General features: G+C 38.6%; 1 protein-coding gene across 4 annotated transcripts in view; it reads right to left on the bottom strand.

The window, feature by feature from the left end:
- Positions 1 to 247: 247 nt before the first annotated feature.
- Positions 248 to 15,599, bottom strand: part of LOC120953212 (O-acyltransferase like protein-like) — a 60,360-nt gene continuing 45,008 nt past the window's right edge. For all 4 annotated transcript variants that reach the window (XM_040372969.2, XM_040372971.2, XM_040372970.2 and 1 more), the window contains 4 exons: positions 14,661 to 14,854; positions 14,073 to 14,556; positions 2,218 to 2,356; positions 248 to 2,137 (listed from right to left, as the gene is read on the bottom strand). In XM_040372969.2, coding sequence (XP_040228903.1) covers positions 2,106 to 2,137; positions 2,218 to 2,356; positions 14,073 to 14,556; positions 14,661 to 14,854 — 849 coding nt within the window. In that variant the 3' untranslated portion in view covers positions 248 to 2,105. The remainder of the gene's footprint in view (positions 2,138 to 2,217; positions 2,357 to 14,072; positions 14,557 to 14,660; positions 14,855 to 15,599) is intronic.

Here is a 15,599-nt window from a genome sequence, read left to right as displayed (position 1 = left end):
CTACAAAAAAATCCGTATTGGTTCCAAAGAGACTTCCCAAGTGACATTTTCGAGCAGATTGATAGCGTTTTTCGAGTTGCTGGAAGCTTAAACAGCAGGCTTAAAATTGGCTTAAAGAGCAAGCGATATTGCAGAGTTTAAGCTTATTATAACAGTTGAAACGTCAGTGTGAAGCATTTTTTCTGGTGCCATTTTGAGAATTGTCATCACGTTGTGCACAAGCTACCGGCCCAAAACAAAACATGCGTACTTTTCAATCCATATTAAACAACAAGTTTATTATAAAACACTCTTTCACGTTGTTTTGTTATTTTCCCTGCGCTTCTCCGCTATTCTGATGCTCCTGGATAGATCGTTTATTTCTTTTTACTCAGTGTTTTGGCTGTTGAACACCGAGGACGAAACTGCAAGCTTCTTGTTTGTCCGGCTTCTACCGAAGTTCTGACATAAACTTCAACGCTTCAACACATCGTTGTTCACTCACACACCCATGTTTTCAAGCGTTCATATAAGGCAATGGGTTAAATCGAGCTGTTCACGAGGAGTTTAAGCTAAAAATGTAGAAAAGTTGTCACCTGGGTTATGTTCTCCGCGGCCCTCCCTTTTATACCTTTCTACTTTCTCCCGAAGACACAATTTCTCTCGTCTTAATCCCCAAGAAAGGTCGTTTCCCTTCTTTCCCTGTCTCTTTTCCTACGGGGCTCCCTATCGCTGACGGTATCGTAACCTCCCGTCAAACATTGCGAGGGTTGCAAGTGGTATCATCTGCTCGAAATCTTAAGATATTTCTAAAATATTTTAAAATATTTAGTTTTTATTCATTAATTCTTGTTTTGTTGTGTTATTTGTCGAAAAGATAGCTATTTAAATTTTTGTGGATTTTTTCAAAATAAAATTAGGTGTTTAGTAAGCTATAATTTGCAATGTTATACCTGCTCTCGGGGTGCTATAATAATAACTGCTAAAACTAGCGGCGAAAAAACTGCCTAGGATCGCAAGCTCTTTAATGCGAGGGCTCTGGGACGGTGAACTTGTATGGCGTGCGAGCCCTCGCGCGCCCTCGCAAATCGCTGTCAATTGCATGACGGGTGCGATAAGCGAGGTCGCATTAAAGAGCTTGCGAGCCTAGGCAGTTTTTCGCCGCCAGTTTTAGCAGTTATAATTATAGCACCCCGAAAGCAGGTATAACATTGCAAATTATAGCTTACTAAACACCAAATTTTATTTTGAAAAAATCTACAAAAATTTAAATACCCGCCATGCAATTGACAGCGATTTGCGAGGGCGCGCGAGGGCTCGCACGTCATATGAGCTCACCGTCCCAGAGCCCTCGCATTAAAGAGGTTGCGAGCCTAGGCAGTTTTTTCGCCGCTAGTTTTAGCAGTAATAATTATAGCACCCCACAATTATAGAGAGCAGGTATAACATTGCAAATTATAGCTTACTAAACACCTAAATTTTGATATTTTATTTTGAAAAAACCCACAAAAATTTAAATAGTGATCTTTTCGACAAATATCACAGCAATACAATAATTAATGAATTTAAAATTAATATTTTAAAATATTTTTAAAATATCTTAAGATTTCGAGCAGATGATACCACTTGCAACCCTCGCAATGTTTGTCGGGGAGCGTGTGATATTGTCGTACGAGGGAATATGAAAATAATCGATTCCGTAAACAAAAAAAAAATAATAATACGAGTTTATTTGTAAAACTGATAACGTAGATTTTGTAAGGATCATTTCAATTATTTTATCGTTAAAATATAAGGATCGTCCATAAATTGCATTGTAAATGTAACAACACGACCGATAAAATAACATGCGATGGAGCTCATATATCACCTTAAGCGTCTCGTAAAATCGATTTGAATCGTAATATTTCGTGGAACAAGACCCCAAAATCGTTAATAATCCAGAGTTGTTGCATAGCGTTGGAGTCTCCACCTATGTCGTTTATTTAGTCTCTGATATGTTCTGTCGATAGAATGTATTATGATTGTTCATACTGCAGTATTGTAATATTTAGTAAAAAGTGATTTTGCTCGTATCAGATATCTATATTGCGATACTGCACTCATTTTTACATTTTATTTCCTGTTTAGAGTTGTTTGATTTGCTTTATCTCGATTACTGTTGAATGCACAATGCAATAAAACAATAATTAGTAAAAAGTTATGAGTCTATGTCACATGAAATATTTTATATCTTACCATTCTTTGAACTAGTATTATTTGCTGATAGTGAAGTAATATATTTGTTTCCGATTTGCACGATGGGTGCTTCTATCGCAAGGTAAAGAAACATTGCGCAAATAAGTGTTAGCAGTATGATAGCAGATGTCAACAAAAGCTGAAACAGACATTAGCTGGCATCGCGAAAGAAATGGTTTAAAATTAACAGTCGTTAAAAATTAACCAAAGTCGTTAAAAATTGCTAGAATTTGGCATCGCGATCGCATTGAGTTCATTTGTTAATTTTAACGACTGGTCCTATGCCGTCGTTAAACAAACGACTGTCAAGAGCGTATGCGATGCAAATTAACAGTCGTTTAATTATACTGCTCGATTTTTTCCCCGTGTTTGCCTATATGCGATATCGAGCAGTCGTTAACTGTTTTGACGGTCGTTTATTTTAACAGGAATGAACAACAAATGAACTCGGTTAAACCAAAATGAACTTTAAACGACTGTTAAAATGTATTCATTTATTCGCGATGCCGGCTATTATTATTGAGGAAGTTGAATTTGAGAAAGTTACTTGAGGAATAAGGTAACTGTACCAGTGTTGGGCATGCTAGTGAGGCTAGAGACCGTGACCGGTTTCAGAATCTCCTGGGGCAGGCTAAGACCGCAAAGCTGTTGTAGCGCCGAACAAGTAAGTAAGCAAGTGCAGCAGCTCGCAAAAACAGCTCAAACAATTACAATTTTTATGTGGCTTATGTAAGAGTGATTTTATTTAGTTTAATCGATAGTTTAATAATCCTGAGTTTATGAATCCTGACACCAAAGCGGAAAGACGGATACACTGTCGTAGGGAAAGGTGGACTCCCAATTTTTTTATTTACTTTACTTAATTGATATAAGACAATTGGTAATTAATCTATTTCATCAAACATCGTTAATATGTATTTTTCAAATATATAAACCTTCCAGCGACTGGACAAAGTATTGAAATGAATGAACCGTCGTTTCTATTGGCCAACAATTGGTTTATGTACATACCAGGAAGTGGAAATTAATGGGATTTGTTAAAATATTATAAACCTCTTCAATTTCCAACGTATTGTACAAGTGTCTATCTTACCCTTCATGTTGTTCATTTTTTCAATATCAGGCATTCAAAATTGCAGTAAAAAAAACATGTTTTTATTTCACGAAAAAACATGAAAAGCGATAGAAATTTAAAAGTTTCAACACATTTTCTGATAAAACACGAGTTTAAGATAATGTGTGCACATTTTTATGGTCCCTGTATTAATATATTCCAAGATTTTTTACATTTTCCTTAACACCGGTCAAAATAGCAGTCATGCGTTATGCTATTATTCGTTCGACGCTGCTGAGACACTTAAAAAAAACCAATATCTTATCACAACTTTGACAACTTTAATCCACGAAAAAGGGAGAACTGATATGAATTCGTTCATGAATAGATGAGAGATACTATGAGATTACAAATATCAAAAGGTATTTATCTTCAATAGCGGCGTGGTAGCTCCAAATTGAGGTGGCAAGATGGCGTGGAGGCGTCCGCCATTAAGTTCGACATAACGGACTGGCAGACGAAGGCGCGAGACCGTGAGCGGTTTCGAACACTTCTGAGGCAGACCAAGACCGCAAAGCGGTTGTAGCGCCAGATAAGTAAGTTTATCTTCAATTGAAAAAATGGCTGCACCTATTAACAAATCCCTCAAACATCGTAGAATTTTCGCGGTTTAATTTCTTAAAGAGAAATTTTAAACTGTTTTTCTCTGAGCTGGTGCAACGTCAGATGTTAGTGCTCGATATTTCAATAATGCTTTAGATTCTGCATTCTTCGTGATGTTAAAAGTGGCGCTTACAATTCCTAAATTAATGGCTGAATGAACCGTCCTTTCAATTGACCAAGAATTGGTTTATGTACATACCAGGAAGTGGATATTAATGGGGTATGTTAAAATATTATAAACCTCTTCAATTTCCACCGTATTGTACAAGTGTTAACCTTCATGGTGTCTATCTTTCCAATATCAGGCTTTCAAAATTGCAGTAACAAAAACATGCTTTATTTCATGAAAAAACATGAAAAGCGATAGAAATTTATAAGTTTTAACACATTTTCTAATAATACACGAGTTTAAGATTTAAAAAGTTTAATATAAAGACACATTTTCATGGTCGCTGTGTTAATATATTCCAAAATTTTTAACATTTTCCTTAAGCTGTCCGTCTTTACCTACCATTCCCCACGTTATGCTTTTTTAATATAAAATTTCAAAGGCATTTTTTTATGACATATAAAAAACAAACAGCGGTTTTGTTGCTACTTTCGGCAGGCTATGTTCCTATTTTCGGCAATGAGAACACGGATCAGAAAATGTTTAAATCAATATATCTAATTGAATAATTGTGGTAGAACAATTTGATGTTATGATGTAAAATGTGATGTCATGATGTAAAATTAAAAGTGTAAAAAATAAGAGTAAATGAGTAGCCTGCCAGCGCACGTAGCCGTTGCTCATCAGATTGTCGCACGGAGCAGTCCCTATTCAAGGATCTCCGGATGCTAATCAAATTGGATCAACCTTTGCCAGACTTCCAGGTTTCATTTCCGGTAACCTACACGAGGTAAAATTCAACAATCGACCACGTGAAGTCTAACGGCCAAGCTACACGTACCGGACGACATCGGATGATGCCATAAAACGTAGGACCGCAGACAAGAGATTTGCGTCGGGCCGGGCCATGTCGGATCACAGCGGGCCGATTTTGTATGGGATTTGACAGTTGACTTTAACGGATTTATGGCATCGTCCGATGTCGTCCGGTACGTGTAGCTTGGCCGTAAACAGGATTCACTAAGGCCCGGGTCTATGAAAATGTTGCGGGAACATTTGTTGCCAAATCGTATGGACGAACTGTCAAACTTATGTTGCGGGAACATTTTTGTTGCAAGAGAAACAAATCGATTTGTTTCATGTTTATGTGTTGCAGGAACATTTTCGTACTTGTTTCCATATCAAAACGGATAAAACATAATTTCAACTTAATTTTAAAATGTTTTTGTGTGGAAATACGTGCACAATTTTTGAAATAAACAGAAAAATCATTATGTGTTGTCATTGAACAAATGTTGCCACGACATATAGACCCGAGCCTAAGGTTTATTTCACTCTGCCCGCTTTACAGAAACGTGCCTGTACCAGTGTCCGCTCAATGCCCGGCTCATTTTCCTGTACCTGTACCGGCCAAGCTACAAGTACCGAACGACATCGGACCATGCTATAAAACGTAGGACCGCAGACAAGAGATTCGCGTCGGGCCGGGCCGTGTCGGATCACAGCGGGCCGATTTTGTATGGGATCTGCCAGTTGGCGTTAACGGATTTATGGCATCGTCCGATGTCGTCCGGTACGTGTAGCTTGGCCGTACCACATCCTGACGTTGTGGCGGACGAACCGCCCGAAACACTCTTCACTGGAAGAATTATCTCAAACCGAAGAGAACGACATTGGCGACGTTCGCTTTCATCGAGATTCGCTCTCGCAGTAGTGGTCGATCTAGATCGATGAAAAAAACGGCTGAAGCATCAATATCAAGCAAACCACAGGAATCCAAACCTGCGTGTACAAACAAGCATTCAAAAGCCTCGCTGTCCAAAGAGAGTATCTATTTTAGATATAACCGTATTAATACACGATGCGCAATCTCAGATTGCGCATATATTCGTTTTATCAAAACATAAGTCATTTCGCGTAGCCAACCCTGAGCTATAAACGTCATTTCCATACATTTTCAGATTGCGCCAAGATTGCGCATAAATTTTCAAGATTATATGTCCGAGATATATATATATTTTTTGACAGATAAATATATCAAACCGACCCGTTTGACAGATAAATATATGCGCAATCTGAGATTGCGCATCGTCTATTGCTACGGTAAAATTATGTTAAATGTCAAAATTGTCAAAGGTGTTTAGTATCCCGTTAAAAATGGCGAAGGTTGCGATTCATCATCTGCTCGAAATCTCAAGGTGTTTTAAATAAGATTTGATTTTTATTAATGGATTAATATTTTGCGGTAGTATTTGTCGAAAAGATCACTATTTAAATTTTTGTGGAATTTTTAAAATAAAATGACATAATTCAGGTGTTTAGTATGCTACAATTTGCACTGTTATACCTGTTTTCGGGGTGCTATAATTATAAATGCTAAAACTACCCGACATGCAATTGACAGTGATTTGCGAGGGCGTGCGAGGGCTCGCACGCCATACAAGTTCACCGCCCCAGAGCCCTCGCATTAAAGTGCTTGCGAGCCTAGGCAGTTTTTTCGCTGCTAGTTTTAGCAGTTATAATTATAGCATCCCACAATTATAGAGAGCAGGTATAACATTGCCAATTATAGCTTACTAAACACCTAAATTTTGAGAATTTATTTTGAAAAAATCCACAAAAATGTAAATAGTGGTCTTTTCGACAAATAACACAGCAAAAAAATACTTAATAAAATATCTAAAGATTTCGAGCATATGATACCACTTGCAACCCTCGCAATGTTTGACGGCCCGTCAACCATTGCGAGGATTGCGAATCGTATCATCTGCTCGAAATCTTAAGGTATACCCGCTTGGCAAAGAGTAACTCATTTTGATGCCTCTCGCTACCCCTGACCCTAGTTTTAAAGGAATCTTGCGACACACTCGCACTCCATTACCCCATCCCATGGAAAAACGCTCCCACCATCGAGGTGTTGACCAAAATTTCGCTGTGTGCATGAAACACACACTCGCACTCCTCCAGCCCTCCACAGCTGAACGCACCCACCGTTGCGAAGATGGGAGAAGTTTTGCTCTGAGCGTGAGACCCTGAAGCGCAAGAGATGACACTATGTGTAAAGACGATCATAATTCGATATGGTCAAAATGCGTCGATTATCGTTTCATTTATCTGGTAATGATGTTTTCACTTCATCAAAATTTTAAACATTAACAACTAGGCTGATAACAATAGTTGAAATTTAAATCAGAATAAAATCAATTCATTTGAGATAAAATAAATTACATTATACTCTATTTTGACCATATGATCAACACTTGTACATAGTGCCATTTATTTTGTGTTCTTCACTCCGGCGCTGTGTTGTGATCGTTCGAAACTCATTGCCAGAACGAATGCAAATTTCATTTTGGAAGGATCGGTGCCGGAAGATGCAGAGAAAATTATGAAATGATAATAGAAAAGTGATAAAAGTTAATCGTAAAAAATGTCAACGCAGGCGTAAATGCAGTTTGTTTTGTTACATGACCCAAGCGCCACAGATTAAGCTTAAACGACTGGAAAATTGAATATCCATAGAAAAAAATGAAAGCTCCACAACTTCATTGGTTTGATCAAGAGATGGCGTATTACAACTCATCATTATATTGCTATCCTTTTCTTGCAATGTGTTTCGACAAGTTTCATCTTATCATGACCTATATAGCCTTCTAACTTTCTGAGCAAAAATCTATTTGAATGGTCGTGTGGTCAGATTCGTGGGTATCAACACCAACGACCATTACTCAAATCTCATTCGCCTCAGAGCTGGTGGTTTCCGTTGGAGTTTAGTATTTAAACAATCGTATCGCCGTTCTAGTTCTAGCGATGCATAACTTCAATGCGAAACCATACAACAGTACAGAGGAAATGAGAAAGCTCTCCTTCAAGTGATGAAGCTCTCAACTGGTTGGTATCCCACCCACAGATAGCGCCACCAGCTTTTTTGCTATTTTTAGAATGCATGAGTCGTTTGCCGCCTGCTAAACGAAGTCTTTCTATATTCCGTTTAGGTAGAGAGCTTGAGTCGTTTAGAAGCCGTTTAGTTGTCGTTTACTGGATTTGTGGCACTTGGGGATCTACGGGTAAGTGCATGCATTAGAAGAAGAATCTTCCAAATTATGTTTATGTTCTAACAATCGTACTGCTTTTAATGTTTGTTTAATCTTCTATTATTTTCGTAGCTATTTCATCACCAAAGCTTCTGATAACAGATCAAAGCAGATGGATAGGGCATACAGAGTTTAAATTAAAAATTTAAAGAATTTAAAACATCTTCGTGAATGGTAAGTTTTAAATAGTACTAGTTTTGTTCACCATTCTAATGCTCGATATATCTTTCATTCCTCAGGCAAACGCATCAAACAGCAAGTGTTTCTCTTCCAACAGCACGCACCATCGGTGGATCAAGCAGCTAACGATTTGATCGCCAGTACGCGCCATCAAGAATTGATATTTTGCCAAACAGTACTGTGAATAAAAGACTGCACACTTACTGTAGGAATTTCCTGGAATTTTTTGGTCGGCCTACGCTCGCGGGAATGGTGTGTCCATTGAGGAGAAGGAAAGAAAGGGTGGGAGTGAGGATTAACCAAAAACGCGGCATTGAAAATGAGGGGAGGTGTGCTCAGCGCTCACGCTGGGAAACTCACGATGCTTGAAATAAAATGTTAACAAGCATCGATTTCAAGCATGCATGTTGCGCGACATTTTGCAAAGCGGGTATCAAACAATATTTTTATTATTTTTATTTATAAATAATTTTTTTGCGGTGTTTTTCGTCGAAAAGATCATTATTTCTAATTGAATGGCTTTTTAAAAATAAAATGTGAAAATTCAGATGTTTAGTATCCCGTTAAACATTGCGAGGGTTGCGAGTGGTATCATCTGCTCGAAATCTTATAGTGTTTGAAATAATCTTTAGTTTTTTTCATATACTATATTTTTTGCGGTGATATTCATTGAAAAGATCACTAGTTCTAATTTTATGGATTTTTGGAAAATAAAATGTCAAAATTCAGATGTTTAGTATGCTACAAATTGCACTGTTATACCTGTTGCTATAATTATAACTGCTTAAACTAGGGGCAAAAAAACTGTTGTAAACCTGAAGGAGGACTGTTTTGGACCGGTAGGGGAGATTCTGAAGCATTCAATAACCAATGTTGTCCGGGCCTGAAGACATTCCACGGCATTTATTAAAAGCCCAATTAAGGTCATCAAGAGAATAAAGACTATTGTAATTTTGATCGGAAGCGTCAATGGGTGGAAGGGGTCTGGACTCAGAGACGCATTTATGGCTTAGAAAATTATATAGAAAATTATGTGGTACAGATGTATCATAAAAGTATCTCCTCATATTTCCACCTGTGATGTTTTTGCGGGCTGTTGGTTTGTAGCAGACTATGGACAAAAAGTGGGTGGTGATCACTACCATGGATATCGTTATTAATGAAAACAGAAAAACTAGAAGCTATAGAAGAGGAGAGAGCACAAAAATCTAAAAGAGTACCATACCCACTAGTGGCACGGGTACGTGTGGCCCTCTATGAATGACCTCTATGCTAGAGGTAACAAAATAGTCCTGCAGCATACGGCCACGCGTACTATAGCCGGGATTTTCTCAGGTAGAATATTGGGCCTTGAAATCGCCAAGTATTATTGCAGGCAATGGTAACTGTGGTAACAGAGTTTCCATTTCCTAAGCAAAAGTAGAATTAAAGAAGAAAGTGTGGTGAATGTGGTCATTGTGTTTTAAAAGTTTTCTTCCTCGCTGATTTCCTCACCTCGATGAATGGGGCATTATCGAGTGAAAGAAGGGGCTCCTCTCCCTCGGAGTAGAGGGGATCAGAGAAGAAAGGGATGGGGGATGGGATTTTTTGTGAAGAGGTTTTTTGGGAGGGAGGGAACTTTTTTCCCCGAAGAAAGAAGAGCCTTTTGACGGCCAAGCTACACGTACCGGACGACATCGGACGATGCCATAAAACGTAGGACCGCAGACAAGAGATTTGCGTCGGGCCGGGCCATGTCGGATCACAGCGGGCCGATTTTGTATGGGATTTGACAGTTGGCTTTAACGGATTTATGGCATCGTCCGATCCCGCCATGCAATTGACAGCGATTTGCGAGGGTGCGCGAGGGCTCGCACGCCATACAAGTTCACCGTCCCAGAGCCCTCGCATCAAAGAGCTTGCGAGCCTAGGCAGTTTTTTCGCCGCTAGCAGCTTTAGCAGTTATAATTATAGCACCCCTAGAGCAGGTATAACATTGCCAATTATAGCTTACTAAACACCTAAATTTTGAGATTTTATTTTGAAAAAATCCACAAAAATGTAAATAGTGGTCTTTTCGACAAATAACACAGCAAAACAAGAATTAATGAATAAAAACTAAATATTTTAAAATATTTTTAAAATATCTTAAAATATCGAGCAGATGATACCACTTGCAACCCTCGCAATGTTTGACGGGATGTTGTCCGGTACGTGTAGCTTGGCCGTGACGGCCTACGTTTTATGGCATCGTCCGATGTCGTCCGGTACGTGTAGCTTGGCCGTGAGAGGGCTCGTTTTTTAAGCGCTTTTAAAGCGGTCGCTTTGCTTCCGTCCAGATGGGATAGGGAGCAAGAGGAGTTAGAGTCTTCGGATTTGTCAATTTAACATTCGGGAATTTGTCAATTTAACATTCGGGAATTTGTCAATTTAACATTCGGGGGTATAACATTCCGGTCAGGCGAGGAGTGCGAGGTAGAACACGTCTGCACTCTTCGGCTGCTACGAGAAGATTAATTACAGGGTTTCCCACGATTTATTGGCCAGTTCCCATGATTTTTTGGTGCGTTCCCACGATTTTTTGATCGTATCCCTTAGATTTTTGGTTCGTTCCCATAATTTATTGGTTTTTTTCCGATTAGATATCAAAACAATTGGACCAAAAAATTCTAAGAAACGGACCAAAAATCGTGGGAACACACCAAAAAATCATGGGAACTCACCAAAAATTGATGGGATCCAACCAATAAATCGTGGGTAACCCTGTATTATGATGATGATCGTGCGCTATACTGGTTTTCTTGCATGAAGGGTTCTATATTATTCATGGAATAAGTCACAGAAAAAATAATTAAAACAAACGCATTTCTAATAATAAGTGAAGGAGTCAGAGGTTTTTGAGCTCGGTGTTTTTTTTTTTTTAAATTTGTGGAGTGGAGTGGAATGGTGTTTGCCACCATAGCAACGTGGTTAAAAAGGCGAGCAGTGGGATATGCAGTTGAAAACTTCATATAAAAAAAACCATTTCAGTCGTTTAGCCATATCTACTGCTCCACCCCAGTTGATATAACAGTGGAAAACTAAATAATGTTAAAAATAATATTTAAAAGCTCGCAAAAAAGGATGTTTTATCGCTGTATGAGTTATTTGAGATTTTTTATCACTAGATTTAGCTAAAATATTCTTTTTTATAAAATAAAAATTTACCTGTACCTGTACCTGTACCTTGGGCCGGTGTGGTGATACAGTCGTCAACTCGAACGACTTAACAACATGCCCGTCATGGGTTCAAGCCTCGAATAGACCGTGCCCCCATACGTAGGACTGACTATCCTGCTATGGTAACAATAAGTCACTGAAAGCCAAGCCCACTTCACTAGTGGGTACAGGCAGGCCTTGACCGACAACGGTTGTTGTGCCAATGAAGAAGAAGAAGAAATTTACCTGTTTTTTTTATATAAACAATCAAAACACATAAATTTAGGTTTATAACAGGTATCTAGTTTTAATAGTTCAAGCTAAGAAATATGAATCCAACTAAAGAAAGTCTTTTCTGCAAATCCTTCTCTTTTATAAAACCTTCAGTTATGGCCTTATCGCATGTTAGAATCGGTTCCGACAAGTAAATACAACGAGATTGAAAAGACCTATAGGATCACTAGGTACAAGAAAGTGTAAGCAACTCATATCCGTTGGAGAGGCGAAATCCGGTCGGAATCGTTTGCGTTGTCTTGCTCCTATCGAATGTGTTGTGCCTACTTGTACCTTCCGGACTATCCCCAAAAACTCGGGGTCGCTTATGGATGGATACAGCCCGGGAGTGTTCGGATTGACACACACATCGCTAAGTTCCACGCCTCGTGACCAACGTCACCCAATGATTTTTTTGTTCATCCATTTTAATGAATATGTACATTTGAATAGCATGTATGCTGAATCACATAGATAACAATTTAAACATAATTATTCAATTTTTATTAATTCTGACGAAATCATCATCGTATGTGTGGAAGCACACTCATTGTCGTATCAAGCTCGCCAGGCTTCAGTGGACAACCCATGCTAAACGCATGGAAACGAACCACCCAGGTGTTATGCGGGGGTGAGGAGAGTGGTTCATTTTGTCACTTGGCTTTTAATCAAATACACTTTTTTTTCTTGAGGGAGTGGGGGGTATTGGTCGGAATCCCTCATATATAGGCCCCCTGTAGTCTTTGAGTCCCTTCGTCCAAGGAGCCATTATAATTTACGGAGGCCCGCGACGAGACTACTGTACACACCATATATGCTGAACTTTATACCCAAGGGGCCTCCCGCGGCCACTCAGTCCGCGTACCGTTTAATCCGCCATTACGGAGGGGACGTAGTATATTTAAATTTAAGTGGCCAGATGACTTGGAGGCTTCAGCCATTAAGGCCAGGATAATGGACTGGCGAGGGCGAGAGACCGTGAGCGGTTTCAGACACTCCTTATTGCACGGAACAATTGTACCGCGTTGTTTCTATATATTTTTGCACGAGAGCGTAAAATACGGACGTTGGCGGATCCAACGTTCGCGGTGGCTGGAATTGATCGACACACATGGTACATGGTACAGGACAAGCGTCTGCGAAGGCGGCTAGTTCAGAAAGGATTCAAACCTCGTCGTCCAGTTCATACGATTTTGTTTCATCTAGACTTGTTCAGCCAACAACCCGTTTTACACTTTACCCGGATTGTTTGTACAGGCCTACAGTCGGTACTGTCTAAGTGTGGATTCTTTACTAGATGCTCCGTAAATAAACCAAATTTACTATTTTATTTATTCCGCAAAACAACACCTCTAAATGTAAACAAAAGTGTGATTGACAGATAAGAAAAACCAATGGCTACTCGAATCGAAAAGAGTTATCCACCAGTGGATAAATTATCCTCCGGTGGAAAATAAATTCCATCAGTGGATCCGAGCATATTAACCGATCGTATAAATTTTATCGACTTTCGTTGACGATCAGGCCCAATGATTGCTTCATGATCATTTTGCACTATCTTTCAGTTTTAACGGCTTCAAATGTAGCACAATGAACAACAAGGTGTGTACAAGGGTTCAAAAGTTCATCGATGTGTATGAGAGAGGAGGGTTGAAGAATAGAAAGAGATGGCTTTGCGTTAATTATCCCCATTAAAAAAATCGCTTGGGTCACTTATTAAATGTATTTTAGTTGCAAAACATCTTTTTCGACTTACGCAGTTATTAGATATACGCGGATACCTTGGAAACGCATAAACAGACAAGAAAAAAACACGTCTGTGGGAAATTTATTTTTTATTTTAGTGTATTGGAATCGTGTTATTAAATAATTTTGTTTTTGTTTTTATACTTTTTTAATTTTGGTTGATGAGTACAGTCATCATACTACACGTTTCATCAGACAATGTACCATGACATTTATGATTTCCGAACATAATATTACTTGGATCTTTTCAAGTACGTTGTGCCAAATACAACGTGAAGAGAGAAAAATAAACAGGAATAGAGAAAATAGTCACCCAAAACACGACGATGTGACAAGCATTACATTTTCATACCCAAAAGTAAGCGACTTCAATATAAAATGTGTAAAAATTGTGTAAAAAAGGAGGAACAGACAAGACTAGGATTTTGTTTTTCGAAATTTGGGTCAAAATTTACCTCGATATGCATAATTTCACGTTATTAGTTACCTTGCCGAAAATAGATGCTCTGCCGAAAACTGGTACAGTTACCCTACATAATTTAAACCCGAATTATCTTACCATATTGAATCCTCCGTAAATCATAGGAACATGGAAATTGGTGTAAAGTCCGTATATAACTGAGTATTGCACTATGTACACACAATAACTTATTTTGGCTAAATAATGCATTAAATTATGCGATAATACATTTATCAACCTTGATTTACTTTTCAGTTCAAAAACTAGAAATAATATACTGTAACTACAGCCCCACGAACATTTCAGGAGGCTACCAAAGATCGCATTAAAGATAGATTTTTTGTTATCAATGTTAACAAATGGTAGGAAAGTTGTAAAAGCATTCAAACTAAATAATACTACCAACGAAAATGTTAGCAGTTTTTTAAGTAATGGTTTAATTATGTGCTGTGAATCGCTTCTAGTAAATTTCATGTACATCATTGCGGCAATTATTCCAAAAAAATAACTACTAATATTTGTGTGTGATGGCAAGTAATATTTTAAAAAATGATCATAGGTACGTAGCTCAGCCAACGCATGCCTAAAATATAAACGAACATTTCGTATAGTAAATAATAGCTTGAAACAAATTGCTTGAAACAAACAAAGTTTGTAGTGTAAGCTTGTGATTTTCTTACTACGTACCTCATGTCAAAATTCATGGTTGCATCGGTTGATGTATTATAGATCACGTAAGCCGGAGTTAATAATGCAACCAAAATCATCATACTTATCAAAGGATTCTTCATGTGAGGATACTTCCACACTGCCATAAGTAAAACCGAACCGATCAGGAACAACTGAAAATCTGCACCCAAGTACCAACTGAACTGAAGGCACTGATCAATGGATTATAAAATATATTAGTAATAACGGAATCAATAGATCAGGGGTGTCCAAACTTTTCAGCTCATGGATCAGGGCCACATTGCATGGAAAATAACTATGTTGAGGGCCATTTTAACATTGCTTTTAACTGATGGCTGAAGGTTTAAATCTCGTTTTTATAACAAACTACTAACGAGACTTCCTGGTTAACATTGCGAAGGTTATGAGTGGTATTATCTGCTCGAAATCTAATAGTATTTGAATTAATCTTTAGTTTTTTTTTTCATAAATTATTTTTTTTGGGGTGGTATTCATTGAAAAGATCTAATTTTGTGGATTTTTGCAAAATAAAATGTCAAAATTAAGATGTTTAGTATGCTACAATTTTCAATGTTATACCTGCTCTCGCGGTGCTATAATTATAACTGCTAATACTAGGGGCGAAAAAACTACCAAGGCTCGCAAGCTCTTTATTGTGAGAGCTCTGGAGCTATAAACTTGTATGGCGTGCAAGCCCAGCGCGCCCTCGCCCGCCATGCAATTCACAGCGTTTTGCGAGAGCGCGCGAGGGCTCGCACGCCATACAAGTTTACCGCCCCAGAGCCCTCGCATTAAAGAGCTTGCGAGCCTACCCGTCAAACATTTCCGCCATGCAATTGACAGCGATTTGCGTGGGCGCGCGAGGGCTCGCACGTCATACAAGTTCACCACCCCAGAGCCCTCGCATTACAGAGCTTGCGAGCCTTGGTATTTTTT

Source organism: Anopheles coluzzii, chromosome 2 (genome assembly GCF_943734685.1).
Source record: "Anopheles coluzzii chromosome 2, AcolN3, whole genome shotgun sequence".
In the NCBI taxonomy this organism is placed as follows: Eukaryota; Metazoa; Arthropoda; class Insecta; order Diptera; family Culicidae; genus Anopheles; species Anopheles coluzzii.
The sequence above is the reverse complement of the archived record's forward strand: the minus strand, read 5'-3'. Positions and strand labels throughout refer to the sequence as shown.